General features: G+C 52.9%; 6 protein-coding genes across 6 annotated transcripts; 2 read left to right on the forward strand and 4 right to left on the reverse strand.

Moving 5' to 3' along the window:
• Positions 1-758: 758 nt before the first annotated feature.
• On the reverse strand, positions 759-1691 carry EI97DRAFT_361017 (uncharacterized protein; the record flags this gene model as incomplete). Its single annotated transcript, XM_033794957.1, has 2 exons — positions 759-1542; positions 1594-1691. Coding segments are annotated over 2 exons (882 nt in total), but the record flags the coding sequence as incomplete, so codon positions are not given.
• A 3116-nt stretch (positions 1692-4807) lies between these two features.
• EI97DRAFT_227569 (uncharacterized protein) lies at positions 4808-6709 on the reverse strand. Its single transcript, XM_033793916.1, has 4 exons — positions 5722-6709; positions 5500-5665; positions 5120-5447; positions 4808-5065 (listed from the first exon to the last, which is right to left on the reverse strand). Exons 1-4 carry the CDS (start codon positions 6240-6242, stop codon positions 4917-4919), a joined length of 1164 nt encoding a protein of 387 aa, XP_033656638.1. The 5' UTR covers positions 6243-6709; the 3' UTR covers positions 4808-4916.
• Positions 6710-6861: 152 nt separating this feature from the next.
• EI97DRAFT_371708 (feruloyl esterase B precursor) lies at positions 6862-8541 on the reverse strand (the record flags this gene model as incomplete). Its single annotated transcript, XM_033795310.1, has 2 exons — positions 6862-7364; positions 7413-8541. The coding sequence occupies 2 exons, from the start codon at positions 8539-8541 to the stop codon at positions 6862-6864; spliced, it is 1632 nt and encodes a 543-aa protein (XP_033656639.1).
• Positions 8542-9318: 777 nt separating this feature from the next.
• EI97DRAFT_484943 (uncharacterized protein) lies at positions 9319-11332 on the forward strand (the record flags this gene model as incomplete). The annotated part of the gene is made up of 3 exons (XM_033802129.1): positions 9319-10256; positions 10696-10806; positions 10842-11332. The coding sequence occupies exons 1-3, from the start codon at positions 9482-9484 to the stop codon at positions 11330-11332; spliced, it is 1377 nt and encodes a 458-aa protein (XP_033656640.1). The 5' UTR covers positions 9319-9481.
• An 888-nt stretch (positions 11333-12220) lies between these two features.
• EI97DRAFT_431315 (S-adenosyl-L-methionine-dependent methyltransferase) lies at positions 12221-13378 on the forward strand. The gene is made up of 3 exons (XM_033797903.1): positions 12221-12314; positions 12373-12900; positions 12961-13378. The coding sequence occupies exons 2-3, from the start codon at positions 12613-12615 to the stop codon at positions 13282-13284; spliced, it is 612 nt and encodes a 203-aa protein (XP_033656641.1). The 5' UTR covers positions 12221-12314; positions 12373-12612; the 3' UTR covers positions 13285-13378.
• On the reverse strand, positions 13328-13894 carry EI97DRAFT_227617 (uncharacterized protein). The gene has a single exon (XM_033793917.1). It carries the CDS (start codon positions 13659-13661, stop codon positions 13371-13373), a length of 291 nt encoding a protein of 96 aa, XP_033656642.1. The 5' UTR covers positions 13662-13894; the 3' UTR covers positions 13328-13370.
• Between the last annotated feature and the right edge of the window lie 118 nt (positions 13895-14012).

The raw sequence follows: 14012 nt of genomic DNA on the forward strand, positions 1-14012 counted from the left end.
TCTTCTTCTTCTTCTTCTTCTTCTTCTTCTTCTTCTTCTTCTTCTTCTTCTTCTTCTTCTTCTTCTTCTTCTTCTTCTTCTTCTTCTTCTTCTTCTCCTCCTCCTCCTTTCCACCTTCTCTCCTTCGTGCCTCTTCTGTTCTCCCTCCCAGACACACAGAGCGAAATGGATTGCGAATAAACAGGATCTATCACTATTATCGCTTTTCTTCTCTGGAATGGCTGACTGCATATCGATGGGACCGCGGAGACGAGATGAGAGACTCTCATGTGCTTCTGTGAGCATCCAGATGCTCCTTCCCAATTGCTTCCTTTTCCTTCCGAGGCGATGGCAAGGCAAGGAAAGCAGGGCGACACTCCAAAGAGGACCTGAAGTTGTACTATGATGATTTACACGCACCAAACTCGAGCTGCAAAAAAGTATACACACTCATTCGAGACACGCACACACTCACACACGGGTCACAAGAGTCTGGACAAGGAATGGAGATACAAGAGTTAAACATTGACCGAGTCGACCCTATACCCTAGAGATTCCACCCCGGAAGAAAAACACTACCAAAGGTATATCACAGTAACCAGCTATATATCGGCCTGGCCTTGCTGTCGTTCGAAGCAAAAGAGAAACATGAATGGGGTTATTCACAGAGAGGATAAAGAGAAGCTCTAGTAACCCTTGTTACGGAAGGTGACCTCAATCTTCTCGCTCTGGGCACCCATGCTGCAGCCGCCGCCGACGCCCTGCATGACGACGTCGTAGCCCTGGCCACCGCCGTTGCTGGCGCCGCAGTTCCTGAGCTCGTAGCCGGTGGTGCACGACTGGACGCTCTTGTCCTTGCACTCGAAGACGCACGTGTTCATGTCGGAGACGCACTTGGAGCCGTGGGCCTCGATGATGTCGCCGTTCATGTTGACGTTCTTGGAGACGTCAAAGGTGCCGACGAAGGAGCCGTCGGTGGGGCCGAAGTTGGCCTCGAACCAGGGGTTGTTGACGCCGCCAAAGTTGGCGAGCTGGGTGTCGGAGTAGATGGGAGCGCAGGCCGAGGCGACCTTGGGGGCGAAGGAGACGGTCTGGTTGCCGCCGACGGGGATCTTGATGAGGATCTCGGGCTGGTTGACGTTGATGGTCATGCCGGTGAAGGAGTTCTCCTTCCAGCAGGTGACCCAGACGTCCTCCTTGCCGGCGTTGTGGAAGTTGGCGGACCACTCGGAGTGGCCGAGCCAGATGCCGCCGTTGGGGCTCTTGTCGTTCTTGCCCGGGTTGGAGATGCCCTTTTGCTTGCAGAAGTCCTCGATGCCGTCGGTCAGGCCCTCGAGGAAGTCGCCGATGGCCTGGATGGGGCTCTTGTTCTCCTCGGGCTTGTCCTGCACCTTGGGCTTGTCCTGGCTCGGGGCAGGAGTGGGCTCGGGGGAGTTGGAGGGCTCGGGGCCGGGAGCGGCCTGCTTCTTGTTGAAGACGGCATCCCAGTCAATCTTGGACCAGTCGACGCTCGAGTAGTCGACCTTGGACCAGTCGACGTCCTGGAGGTCGCGCTTGGCTTCGCTGCGACGTGTCAGTAAGAAGCATTTGCTGTCGGAGCTGGAGGGCACTCACGCGGCCTTGCGGGCGTGAAATTCGGCGTGACGGATGGTATGGGCGGCAGCCTGGCCGGCAGCGAGGGTGCCCAGCACCAGAGCAGAAGTGTAACGCATGTTGATGAAGAGGGTGGTTAAGAGGCGGGTTTCGCTGGTGGAAAAGGCAGAGTCGTTATGTCGTCAGGGGGTGTGATCCGAGTCTGGGAATGAGTGGTTGCTCAAAAAGAGTGACTGCGACAATAGCGAGTTCGCGCGTAAAGGAGTGAACGCGTGAATTGGCTATTGAAAGCGAGGGCAAAGAGTGGTGGTGGTGGTGGTGGTGGTTGGAGCGAAGGACGGCAGAGCTGGCTGACTGTGAAGAGGGAAAGGAGGAAGAAGAAGAGGGAAGCGAGCGATCAAAAAGGGCCTCGTCAGCCCGTCTGGCCGGCGTCAGGGGTCCCGCCCCTGGCCCGTTGGCGCCGCCGGTCGACCTCCACTCTCTAGGCCCAAATGGGGAAGGCGCCGTGGAGCCCAAAAACAGCTCCTCTTTAATTTCATCCTCGCGGTGGCGAATCAGGATGCGTGCCTGACCGGATCGGCAAAGGCAGTGAATTGTGATCCACTGTCATTGGTGTGCCTGGCCAGGAACCGGACTTGGCGCTGTTGTTGGCCGCACGTTTCACTTTCACACCCTTTTTGCGCACAACCCGGTGACAAACCGGCCAACAAAACTTGCCGATTCATGGCGAACAACATTGATTCACAGCCTGCCCAGCGAGCGCACAACAGTGACTGTGAGCTGTTCACTCATTATTTGATGGTGGTCGGCAGCGACATGGCAGCGAGAGCACGGCTCGGCGAAAAAATGTCGACTCAGCGACTACAGTCGCCTCAGAGATCATACCATTCCAGTAATCACCCGCAATAGTCCAGGCCCCAGGATGTGGAGAGCGCAATAATCACAATGTTTGATGAACTGCCATCTGCCATTCCCCATCTCAGTGGGACCATGAGTCGCCGCCTTTGGTCTCTTTCCGGGCCTTGTCTGGTGGAGCTTCCCCTCAATATTCCCACAACGTCTCTCCGCTCTGTGGAGCGTCACGCTCACATCAGACAAGTCGCAAGAGTTTTTCCTTGACAACGCACATCAATCTGTGAGACTCGGACACGGCATCTCGTCAGCGGCGCATGCATACTCGCAGCACTCCATGGCTGACGCGAGCGCCATTGTTTTTCGCTTCCACGTCAGCGATGTGTGTCACCGCCATGTCCACTCATTATTGTGCGCTTCTGTGAGCACTGCAGAGGTATCGATCAGGTTATCGCAACGGAGCCCGCAGCTAGACTACTGACGTGCGACGTGGATCCTGTTATCCCGGTCAGGTACTTTCCTACACCACAGAGAACGACCGAGTCACTAGACAAGGTACAAATGGGATCTTGCCACAGGCTAGAAAACTGACCGACGTGCGACTTGGATGGGTGGGGCTGGTTGTCGAGGATGGAGAGAGATTCAAATTTGCATTCTTGCCACTGGTTCGACAGGTGTCGAATCACAGTCTTCTTTTTGTCAAGTTTTTCTTTTATTATTTTTTTTTCTTTTTTCTTCTCTCTTTTCCTAGAACTCCGTCACGTCTATGCATCTCTTCTCTTTCTTACTAATTTTCACCCATCGCCGTCCAGTCTCCACTGCGCAGTCGCAATTCTTTCTTGCCAATCAACATCTTCCGTGCCTCCGAACTTGTTGTGAGCGGTACTGCATATTTCCTCAACAAGGATACGGTAGCAAAATGGTCACCTTCCTAAAGGATTCCCTGTATACAGTCCCCTTCCCAGCAGTCGCCTCTCAACAAACACAACCAGTCTTCGAGCTTCGCCAAGTCCCACTAGCTTACTAAGCCTAGCTATCGGAGCACTGCCTTCACACTTCCAGAGATGCTGGTTTTCTGGATGCGAGTATACAGTTAGAAACGAGCATGCCCCGCTATGCGGACACTATGAGACCAGAGCTGTCTCGCCCGCCTTGCTCCATTCGCCCACCTTAACCACCCGGACCTCCAGTCGAAAATGTCACGGTTCTCAGGTGCCAGAATTACTCCCTGTCGTGTACCGGTGACGAAAAAGGCGAAGCACTTGCCCAGAACTCAGGTTCGCAGTTGGTGCCATTAGGACCCCGCACGCCGTACCACTATGGTTGCTGGTACATGCCTCGAAGCGCACAGTTTGAGGGTGTTGAAAGCGTGCAGGGTAGAGTGCGAACTTTTACTGCCAGATAAGCGGGTAGGGAGTACATTGTACGTATCTGATATAGGTGGGTGCGGAAGTGGAGAGGAGAGGTTAGCACATTGCGGACGTTGCTTCGAAACACGAGTATGATGATAGATCACCAAAGAGTCGAGTCCTTGCACGCGGTCCGGTAATCCAGGAGATGACGACGAACAGGTTTACCCGGAGCATTCTACATTCACACTTTTACTAACTGTGTAGCGTTCTAGCAGAGGACATCACGAATAGCCCAGTCTCGATGTTTCTCTACCAGATTTCTCATTCGATTTTGCTTCCAACTTGCTCGATTGCGTTGACGCCGAATGATTTGGCTCTACTGGGGATGGGAATGCGGTACTGCGGCGTACTTCTACCAGCTCCACGATCTCACCGAGGATCCACGCACTGCTCCAATCTCAAGCGGAGGAAATGAAATAGGCCTTCCGAGACTATGTCGAATGGAAGAACCATCATAACTACCCATTTCGGTTCCATGTTTTATACGCTGTCTCAAAGTCTCATTCTCATCACCTTTCTACACCTCGCCGACAGCATGCGTATACCAGACCCCCGGGTCACTGCCACATTGCGGCGCAGTACCTTCTTCCAACTTGATAAAAACAGCATCGACGCCTTAGGAACCGCTGAACTGTTCTCCCGAAGTGAATATGGCTAGCTTCATAGTGCTCACGTTGTTTGCGGTGCTGCTGCCCCGGCTGCAGTGTATCTGGAGATGTCGAAATGGTGGAGGGATGGGGTTAGTGCGGATATTAATGTTCGGATGGTGGAGAGGTTGGCGGTGAGGTTGGTTAGGAGGGAGAGGGAGAGGGAGAGGGAGAGGGAGAGGGAGGGGGAGTAGGTGGGTGCTATGGGGCCATACCAATGGCTGAATGAATGTGTGTATATTGATGATTGTGGGCAACTGTGAGATGGCGTTGCTGTCACCGAGGTGAAGCTGGAAGGAAGTCACAGCCGTTTGGTTGTTATGTGCGTCCCTTGTGAAGATTTCATTCATTATATGCAGGTATTTTATGCCCTATCGGCCGCCGGATGTCGACCAACGTTGTACCGGGTAGACAAACACTGCTTTCACACCGATCACTCATCATCATCGTCATCATCGTCATGCCCATGCTTCTTGGGCAGAGCCTTCTCCAGGTCAATCAGCGTGATCAAGATCTTTGCCGGCGTGTCCTGGCCATACGACGCACCAGCCGTGATGCGCAGGTTCTTGTCGTTGTTGGCGGCTACACATTTGCGTCAGCGATCTCCTCATATACGAAGCGTAATCGTGTACTTACGGATCTTGACCTCCCTCGAGTAACCACCTCCAGCAGGGACATTCAACTGCTTCCAGATACCCTGACCAAGCGCCTGGTTGATCCACACGGGCTCCAAGTCACTGTCCGACACAACAATGGTGCCGTTCTTGCCTCCATAGGGAGTCCAGGTGACGACGGGTCCGCCATTGGGCTGCGCGCCCGTGTCGACGACGAGCTGGTGGATGGGCTCCTTGGTGAAGTTATCCGGGTCCCGGGAGAGCTTGTAGAAGATGGGGTACTTGTAGTCGCCGGCGGCGTTGATGACGCGGGCGTACTCGAAGGTGAGGATCCATTGGCCGTTGGGGAGCTTTGCATTCGTTAGCAATTGCAAGAGACACTTCGGAGGAGAAGTTTCGTACCTCTGCCACGGTCGTCATGCCCGGCCTGTCGGTGTAGTTGGCCAGGGCGACGTCGTCAATGACGCGGCCGAAGTTGTTGAGCGTGCCTCGGGTCGTTTGATGCGCGAGCTTCTGGCCGTGCTTGGGGTCGCGCTGGTCGGAGTAGTAGACGATGAGCTTGTCCTCGCTATGACGATGTCAGTTTACACGAATCAATTGAGAGTCGATGCCGAGGGTACATACTGCTGCAACAGGAACGGCTCCCAGACAGGCGTAGCACCATTGGTAGTATTTGCGCGTCCGCCGACGGCAACCCTGCTCTCGAACTTGAACGACTTGCCATTGTCCCGGCTGGAGTAGAGCTCAATGTTCGTGCTATTGCTGTCCCAGGCGTTGACGGACAGCAACACGGTACCCTCGTACTTCTTGCCGAACCTCTTGTCCAGCTGCAACATGTGAGGTTGCACCAGTCTGCGGCCTGGCACGTCCGACTTGCAGCTACCGTAGGGACTCCAGGTGTGGCCGTTGTCCGTGGACCTATAGATGGCCAAGGCGTCGCCGGAGCCGCTGAAGCTGTTCCATGTCGCGAGGATGCTCTGGTCCTTGAGATCGAGGGTCCGCGGGTAGCTCGGCTGGGAATTGTTTCCTGGATCGTAGATGGTGACGTTGGTGTAGCTGTCGGTTTTGCCCGGGTGAGGTGGGTGAGGCGGCGCCGCGAGTACGCTGCTGGCTCCAAGGAGCGCCCAAACCAGAGAGGTGTACATGTTGATGCTGAGGGGATCTCAGAACACTTGATGCTCTACATTTCCAGTTCTTCTCATCTGCTTTTCAATAACTGTTTGGACCTTTCGACGCATCGAAGCTTAGACACCGGTAATCGGGCCGCGGCTCTTTGGCACCCAGCTTATACATCCTGTGTATACCGTTTAGCCATTGAGTTCGACGATGAGAAGCGTTCGCTTAAGCAATGTTGTCAGTATAGCATTCAAGGCCGGCTGTTGATATCGGCAATCGTATTCAACGCTGCGACGATCAAGAACGACCAGGCAGGGCGGTACCCCGCGATTCACTCTGGATAAACGCAAATATGTGGCTTGGTGCTAGACCGAAAGGGGGAATTTTCCCAAGCTTTGTACCGTTGTTGGTCAAAGGGGTTTGGATTCGTTCGGAAGCAATGATCGACAATCCGTACATACTTGTAGAGGTTGACCCGGGATACTGATATTGGATTTGCGGCTGCTCTGCAAGACAAACCTTATTCAACAACAAGAGTGGTGCAAGATTCATGTCGTACCTGATTGTATATTGAATTCAGACGCGGGCGTATAGTCGAAGGTGCAAACACTGGAACCGGATCTGCTGTTCCTGGCTAGGTCGTCGTTCTCAACCGATGCTCAACCCCAGACCCACACCTACCTGCACTAGCCTGTCTTTCAACCCTCCCAGGAAGTCGGCTTTGCCCTCTACTTTCTCTTCCTCCTCCTCTTCACCACCTTCGCAAGCCCAACTAGAAGCTCTGAACCCGTCACCAATGCCCATGTATTTCGACTTCTTCGGATACGGACACAGTTCTCTCGTGATTCGTTCACCCTTTGCGTTCTCCGTCTCCGCTTCCAGTCGTTCCGGCGGCTCCCCCTTCTCCACCCAGTCGACTAATGCCTGCAACGGATCGTTCGGCACGGGCCCCGCACCGAGGCCGCAGTGCTCTACCCCAGGTGCTATGAATAGACGGTAGAACTCATTGACGGCCTTGGGTCCGCCCATGTTAGCTTCAACTCTCTTCCGATACTGCACAGTGTTCTGGTACGGGATGACATTATCGTTCGTCCCGTGCCATGTAAGTAGCTTTCCACCGGCTTCTTTGAACGCCTGCAGGTTGTAGTTGCCTGAATTCAGCAGCCACCCATACTCCTCGTTAGCCTGGACCCAGAGACCGAGGTAGTCTGTGTAGGAGAGCTTAGAAATGTTGAAGGAGGGGTCTTTGATGAGGAGGTGCCGGATGGTTGACGATGCAACAAAGTGAGGGTTGGAGGAGCGCAGTCCTTGAGCATCGATGGTGATGTTTGCGGCCATGTCTGAGGTTGTACCGATGGGGAATCCGTGCCAAAGTCTCGAACCGAATGGCGAGGTCGGTCCTTGCCAATACTTCTGCACGACATCTGCCATGGCAGGAGTGATCTCCACCACTTCTCCGTTACACTCGATCTTGTCCCCTACGAGCTTCCCCGGTTCGAAAGTGCAGAGTTCAGGATCCTCGAGAATACCGTCCCGTACGCCATCCAGAATATCGCATTCCTCGATCGCGCGGCTCATGAAGTAGGAATATTCGCATTGGCTCAACCAAGTCCCCGCTTCCTTCATCGCGACCTGCGGCCAGAAGAGCCCCATTTGCATATTGACGAAATCCATGGCGGGAGCAGCCGCATGGATGCCATCCAGCAACCCCGGGTACTTTTGCGCAATCTCATACCCCTGGCGGCCACCCTGACTGCATCCGTTCCAGTACGAGTGGTGCGGAGCTCTCCCGTAGAACTGCTCCGTGATGCTCTTGCCGACATAGACCTGGTCCGCCAGACTCCGGCTGGCGAAGTTCTGCAAGAGGTTCCAATCGATGCTGCGGTCCGGTTTCAGTGCCCAGCTTGCATCTAGTCCTTCATGGCCCCCGTCCGTCGCGGATGCGGCGTAGCCGGTTTTTGCTGCGGGTCCGAGGAATGGATCGAAGAAGCCTGTCGCCCATGCACCTCCTCCTGTAGCTTGGTAGCGCCCGTTCCAGCTCTCCTGATCAAGTGGCAGCCACGTTTGCACGAGTACCTTGTCTTCCGTACCGGGATGGGTGAGGTAGACTTTAACGTCACATATGTCAAAGCCAGACACTCCGGGGAACATGAAGAACGGAGCGGTGGCTACATCCCGCCTTTCTTCCGCTTCGATTGACAGGACTTCGGCGCCAGGGACGGTAGGAGGCTGGAACGTAGCAGCTGCGCATCTGGAGGGAGGTACATCATCAACTGCGGCCGCGGCACGTAACCGCAGTAAAAGGAAAAGAAGGAGCAAGAATGCCATGTCAATGAAAAATGCTGGAAAAGAAAAATAGCGACTGCAACCGCCGTGAAAATCCAGGTGATGGACGTTGGATCTGGTGGTTTTCGAAGGATGGATTCAAATAAGCGCTAAGGGCTTGGCAGTGAATATGCGAGCTCGAAGGTTCTACGGTCACTTGGGATCTATTTGGAAGGTGGTAGTCTACGTGAGTAGATGAGACATCGTCTGGAAGTTGTCAGAAAGCTTGAGACTCTATTTTTCTATCTAGGGCTTTGTCTGTCGCTTACGTCATAACATAAGTGGACAGACTCTTCGTCATGAACGACGTAAACAGCCTTGGCGGAGGGTATTCATCATGTGAACTTTCGACGTTGAGTGCTGTTTTACCAGAGCACTTCACGGGAGATATGACCATTGCGCAAATCGTCACATTTGTTTCAGAAAACGTCCCGCGCAGACACCCACTGCTGTACCTATATTCACAATGGGAATTGCATGACGACTTCTATTCATGGTTCGGGTCGAACATCCCCTCGGAAGACATGGAACTAGGGTCTGGGTGTTTAAATAATAGGGGAATATGCGCGATATCGCTATTGACTCTTTGTAGTGCTCGGACACGACGACCTAGCTAGAGGAGGCTTGCTTGAACCTGCAGGTGGAGGCGATGTTGCGACGCGCAACCCAACCTTTGCTCGTATTGACCTCTATCCCACGAGTATGCAAATTTCACAGATACTACAGCCTTGCTCGCCGTACAAACTCCGCCAACTTCACAGCAAACAGCGCACATTGTGCACTCCAGCATTCACACTACACAGTAGATTATCGCTATAAAACACAAACACCACCACCCGTTTCTATAAAGGCGCCTTCCCAAGCTGAGTACAGAAATTCTCCATTGACGGTGCCGGAAAATACTTAAACCACATTGTGTGCTCTAAAACTATCAGTTCTCAATATGTCGCATCAGCGCCCAAGCTCCGCCGCCAGTATGCATACAATCTTTGACGCAGAGCTAAAGACAGTGGATGCTCGCCCAATTTCCACCATTCCAGCAGACCATAGTGATCCTAACCACCCACATAATGGCGACGTGGAACGTCAGATTGGCTCACCTCGCAAGTCACTTCCCAGCAAGAAGATACTGTGGATTCTTGGTCTTGTTCTTCTGGCCCTCGGCACGCTTGGAGCTGCTGTAGGGCTCGGTGTGTGGTCTGGTAAAAACCACGGGGAGAGCAGTGATGATGCAGGCCGTGTTGAGAATGCGACGGCTACCGTCTTCACGACCGTTGACCCAGTCGACATCGCTACTACGACTCTAATCAAGACCATCGACGGGACCAGTGCGACCACGATCGTCACGCTTGCACCGATGCCAAATAACCAGGTATGCAAAAAAGGCGGACGATGGCCCTCAGAAGAATTGTGTAGGGAGGCCTGCGTTGGCATCCAAGGGTACGAGCTCGTTCATTGCGGGAAATTCGACGACAAGGGACATTTTTGGCAATGTCATCAATGTGCGGCCGTCAAGCCTACTGTTTCCTTCAAACCGCCAGTCCCAGTGGAAGCCACTCCGATACCCGATCCGAAGTCTGTCGCATCTCCGCCGGGTTCGTCAGGTCCGAAGGAGGAGAAGGAAGGGCAATGCTTGATCAGTGGGCACTTTTCTTCAAAGGATGAGTGCAGTGATCATTGCAAGATTGGTGCGGCTGGTGACGAGAAGGTAGCGAGCTGTGAGAGTCGGGCTGGGGTTTGGAAATGCATCCGTTGTTAAGCGGTTGCATGCACTGCGACATAGCTCATCGTATAGGTACGCTTGAGGCTCTTTTGAACAGCGCGTCCTTGTTGAGCCGCTGGGATTGCGGCAGTGGTACCGTGACACTGTCAACATGCTTCTTACACATTTTGGAGAAGTGCGATGGTACACCTCGTGGTAACACGCGCTGTACATTTACATACACATAAAATATCTGCTTCTTGACCCTAACCTCGAGAGTAACTCTACATCCTTGCGTACGTGAGCACAGTGAGATATGAGCTTTTAAGGCAACACCTTCATGCTTCCTGTCGCAGGGATTTATAACATCCATTTACTAAAAACCTTCAAAACCGGTCACCTACTTGCCATGTTTTCTCGTTATCAGTTTCGAACCAGCATGATGTATTGTACAGCACGGCCGCGCAAACGGGAAGATCCAGACCATTGTAATATCACAACCGATAGACGTACAGAATTGGAGATCAATTCCTCACGTCCCAAGACGCGTCCACCCGACAACTCCAGTGCGAAAACCACTCCCAGCTCAACCTTCTGCAAGATCAACCAGCTTCAGAACCAATGTCAGCGAACAAACTAACCAATATCCCCCTACACGCCGCCGAAAATCCGATTTCTCCATCTGGCATCAACATGCCTGCGGAGCGCTATCCAACGGATCTACCCCCGCGTCGCCGCAAACCCTCCCGCTTGAGCAACATCCTTCACAACCGTAAGCTCGGTATTGCTGTCGGACTCCTACTCTTCTCCCTTCTGGTCGTCGGTACCGCAGCTCTAGGCTTTTTCGTAGGTGGACGGCGCAACAACGAAGGCAAAACCACTGTCCACGCAAACGCATCTTACCCGATTGCCACTGTTCGTCCCACGGAAACTGTCAAGGTCATCGTCGGCTGGGAGACCGCCACGCAGCTAGTGACTCACGCACAAGGACTGTCTACTACGATGGTGACAATCTTCGTGACGCCGCCTAACAAGATGGATGGGGTGGCAGAGATGACGCGGAATATGGGATCGGATTCTCGCACTGAGTAGGGTAGGGCAGGGATTGTTGTATAGTTGCCAGGCACTTTGGTACGTCCTGGCAACCTGCGGCTGGGTTACCAAAGCAATGCTTTGCTTACATTGTAGACTCACGCGAGACTTCAGTTACTCAGATGGCGCTACCATTCCAGCGTCTCCAGCCATAGCTGTCTACAGCTAGTATTCCCGGTCGCAAAGGTGGAACAGTTGAGTTTGCGTCAGCGATCTTGTAGGTATCGACCAATCAATCGAAATACTCTTTTACACTCAGCCTCAAAGTGTTAAAAAAGGGCTTCTAGTGATCCAAATGCTGTGACGTCCGAGTACCCAAGTACGCATTCAACAGAATCTGTGTTATCAACGCCAGGAAAATGAAGCCTTTCGGAATCGGAAAAGAGAATAAAAACCGGTTATACCTTCTTTGCTTATTTGTAAAGTCGGTAATATTAGCAGCCAAGGCCTATGAAGTCTGTTTACAACAGCTTCCCAAGGGTTGTTCTCCCATAGGCCTCCAAGGAACTACGGTAAGCAACTGAAAGTCAGCCGTACGGAGTGCCACCAGCTCTGTCACCCGCGTGCGATGTGCTATGATATTCACCCGTCCTCGTTATTCATGGTGGCAGATTCATGTTGCTACCTTAGGGTGAACTCAGGAGGACTGAGTGCCCCAAATCGGGACCCGTAATATAGGCTTGTTATACATACCGGGCTCCTTGCCACACTCTTTCCAGATGCACTAATAGATAAGTGCCCTGAAAATAGAGTAAAACGCCTCAATCTGTGATGAAGACAGAAGAGGTGGCACAAAAACGGTTTGGTAGAGTCTTGGCGACCCCTCCACCATGTGCAAGTATGTACGACTCTGTCCCCATTCTATGATAGTCCCCATCCTTACATCATCGGACTCATATTCCAACTTCGCAGCACACACCCAGCTTGAGACGAGCATGTCTAGTGAAACCCCTGGACGACTGATCTCGCACTTCCAAAACAGGTAGTCAACTGCCCGCACGATCATCGTGCGAATCCAGCTAAGGGTAGGCTGTATACAGCTAATAGCACCCTTAGACCAGAATCGCAACATGCCCAAGGCTGGTCCGAACTATGGGACAACAACGAAAGCGACCTCTGGGACCGAGGCTTCTGCTCACCAGCATTGACTGACCTCGTTGCCGAGCGACGCGATCTTCTATCCCCAGTTACTGCGGATGGGAGTCGCAAGAGGGCTCTTGTTCCCGTAAGCAATACAGACACCTGCAGAAGACTATGTCTGCGTACTTAATCCACTCACAATGAAATTTCCCCAGGGCTGCGGCAGAGGCTACGACCCAGTCATGCTCGCCCTGCACGGCTTCGACGCATGGGGCCTGGAAATCTCCCATACGGCCGTCGAGGCTGCGGAACGGTATGCCGCCGAGCAGATGCACACCCCTTCGCCGAGCAATTTCGCAAGCTGCGAAACGGGTACGGGGATTGAGGCAGGGACGGTCCGTTTTCTCCAAGGCGACTTTTTCGACAACGACTGGGTAGCCCAGTTGCCGGATCGAGACAGGAAATTCGACCTCATCTACGATTATACGGTAAAGCGGCCTACGTCAGGTTTTTCTTTAGTTCTGTGAATTGATGTCTGACGAGGTTAGTTTCTGTGTGCTTTGCATCCTAGCATGAGGCGTTTGTGGGCGAGGCGCATGGCGGAGCTGTTGAAACCGGGGGGTTTGCTTGTCTGTTTGGAGTTCCCGCTGTGGAAAGATTTGAAGGCAGAAGGGCCTCCCTGGGGTCTGAAGGACGTGTATTGGGACCTGCTGGCGTGCGGGGGTGATGGATTGGTGCAAGATGATGGGAAGGAAAGGGAACCGCGTAACACTGAAAATGTCCAGTTTGTAAGAGAGCTGTATCTGAAGCCAGCGCGGTCTTATAAGCAAGGAAGAGGAGAGGATATGCTGAGTGTGTGGCGTAAGCAGTAGTCATAGGTGATGAGAATGCAGTCTCGGACAGAAGTCATCACGTTGGCTTATAAACAGCACGGCTCGAATGAGCTCAAAGTGGGGGCCTAGCGGCACATATGCTCTCCCAATGAGAACTTTTGTGGTGCTGGTTCTAGTACGACCGTGGCGAGCAATCGTATTGTTTCTGCTCGCTCAAGTCTCATGACGGTGATCATTTTCACAGAGAATATGCAAACGTCAAAGTGCCACTGCTGTCCTAGCATCCACATCATCGGATATAGTTGCAAAGCCGAGAAACAATCAAAAACCCAGCTCAGCAACACACCCCCTCTCTCAATAAACTCCGGCAACCAGCGCATCCACACAGAAACCGCGCGCCTTCTTCTCCATGACATTCACCCATTCTCATTCCCTTGGGCTCGATCATAACCTGCAACACCGCGAAACAAACACCAAACAAGAAACTATTTCAACTTCAATAACCGATTGTTTGAACTCCTAAAGTTCAGAGACATAATGTCCTCTTTATTGGCTTCCCCTTCGCCGCGCTTACGCCTCCAAAAATTCCAAAACATGCGCCAATGTGGCGTAGTCCTCCGGCACCCCATCCTATCAAACAGTAACGAGCTATCTTTAGCCATTATAGCTCGGCTAGGGATTACTGGACGATAAGCACTCTAAGCCGTGAAAGCGAGCCCGAAGGTGCATTGTTTGAGCCACCAGTGGTTAAGCTTAATGTGCATGTT

The sequence above is a fragment of the Westerdykella ornata genome (genome assembly GCF_010094085.1).
Source record: "Westerdykella ornata strain CBS 379.55 unplaced genomic scaffold EI97scaffold_4, whole genome shotgun sequence".
NCBI lineage: Eukaryota > Fungi > Ascomycota > Dothideomycetes > Pleosporales > Sporormiaceae > Westerdykella > Westerdykella ornata.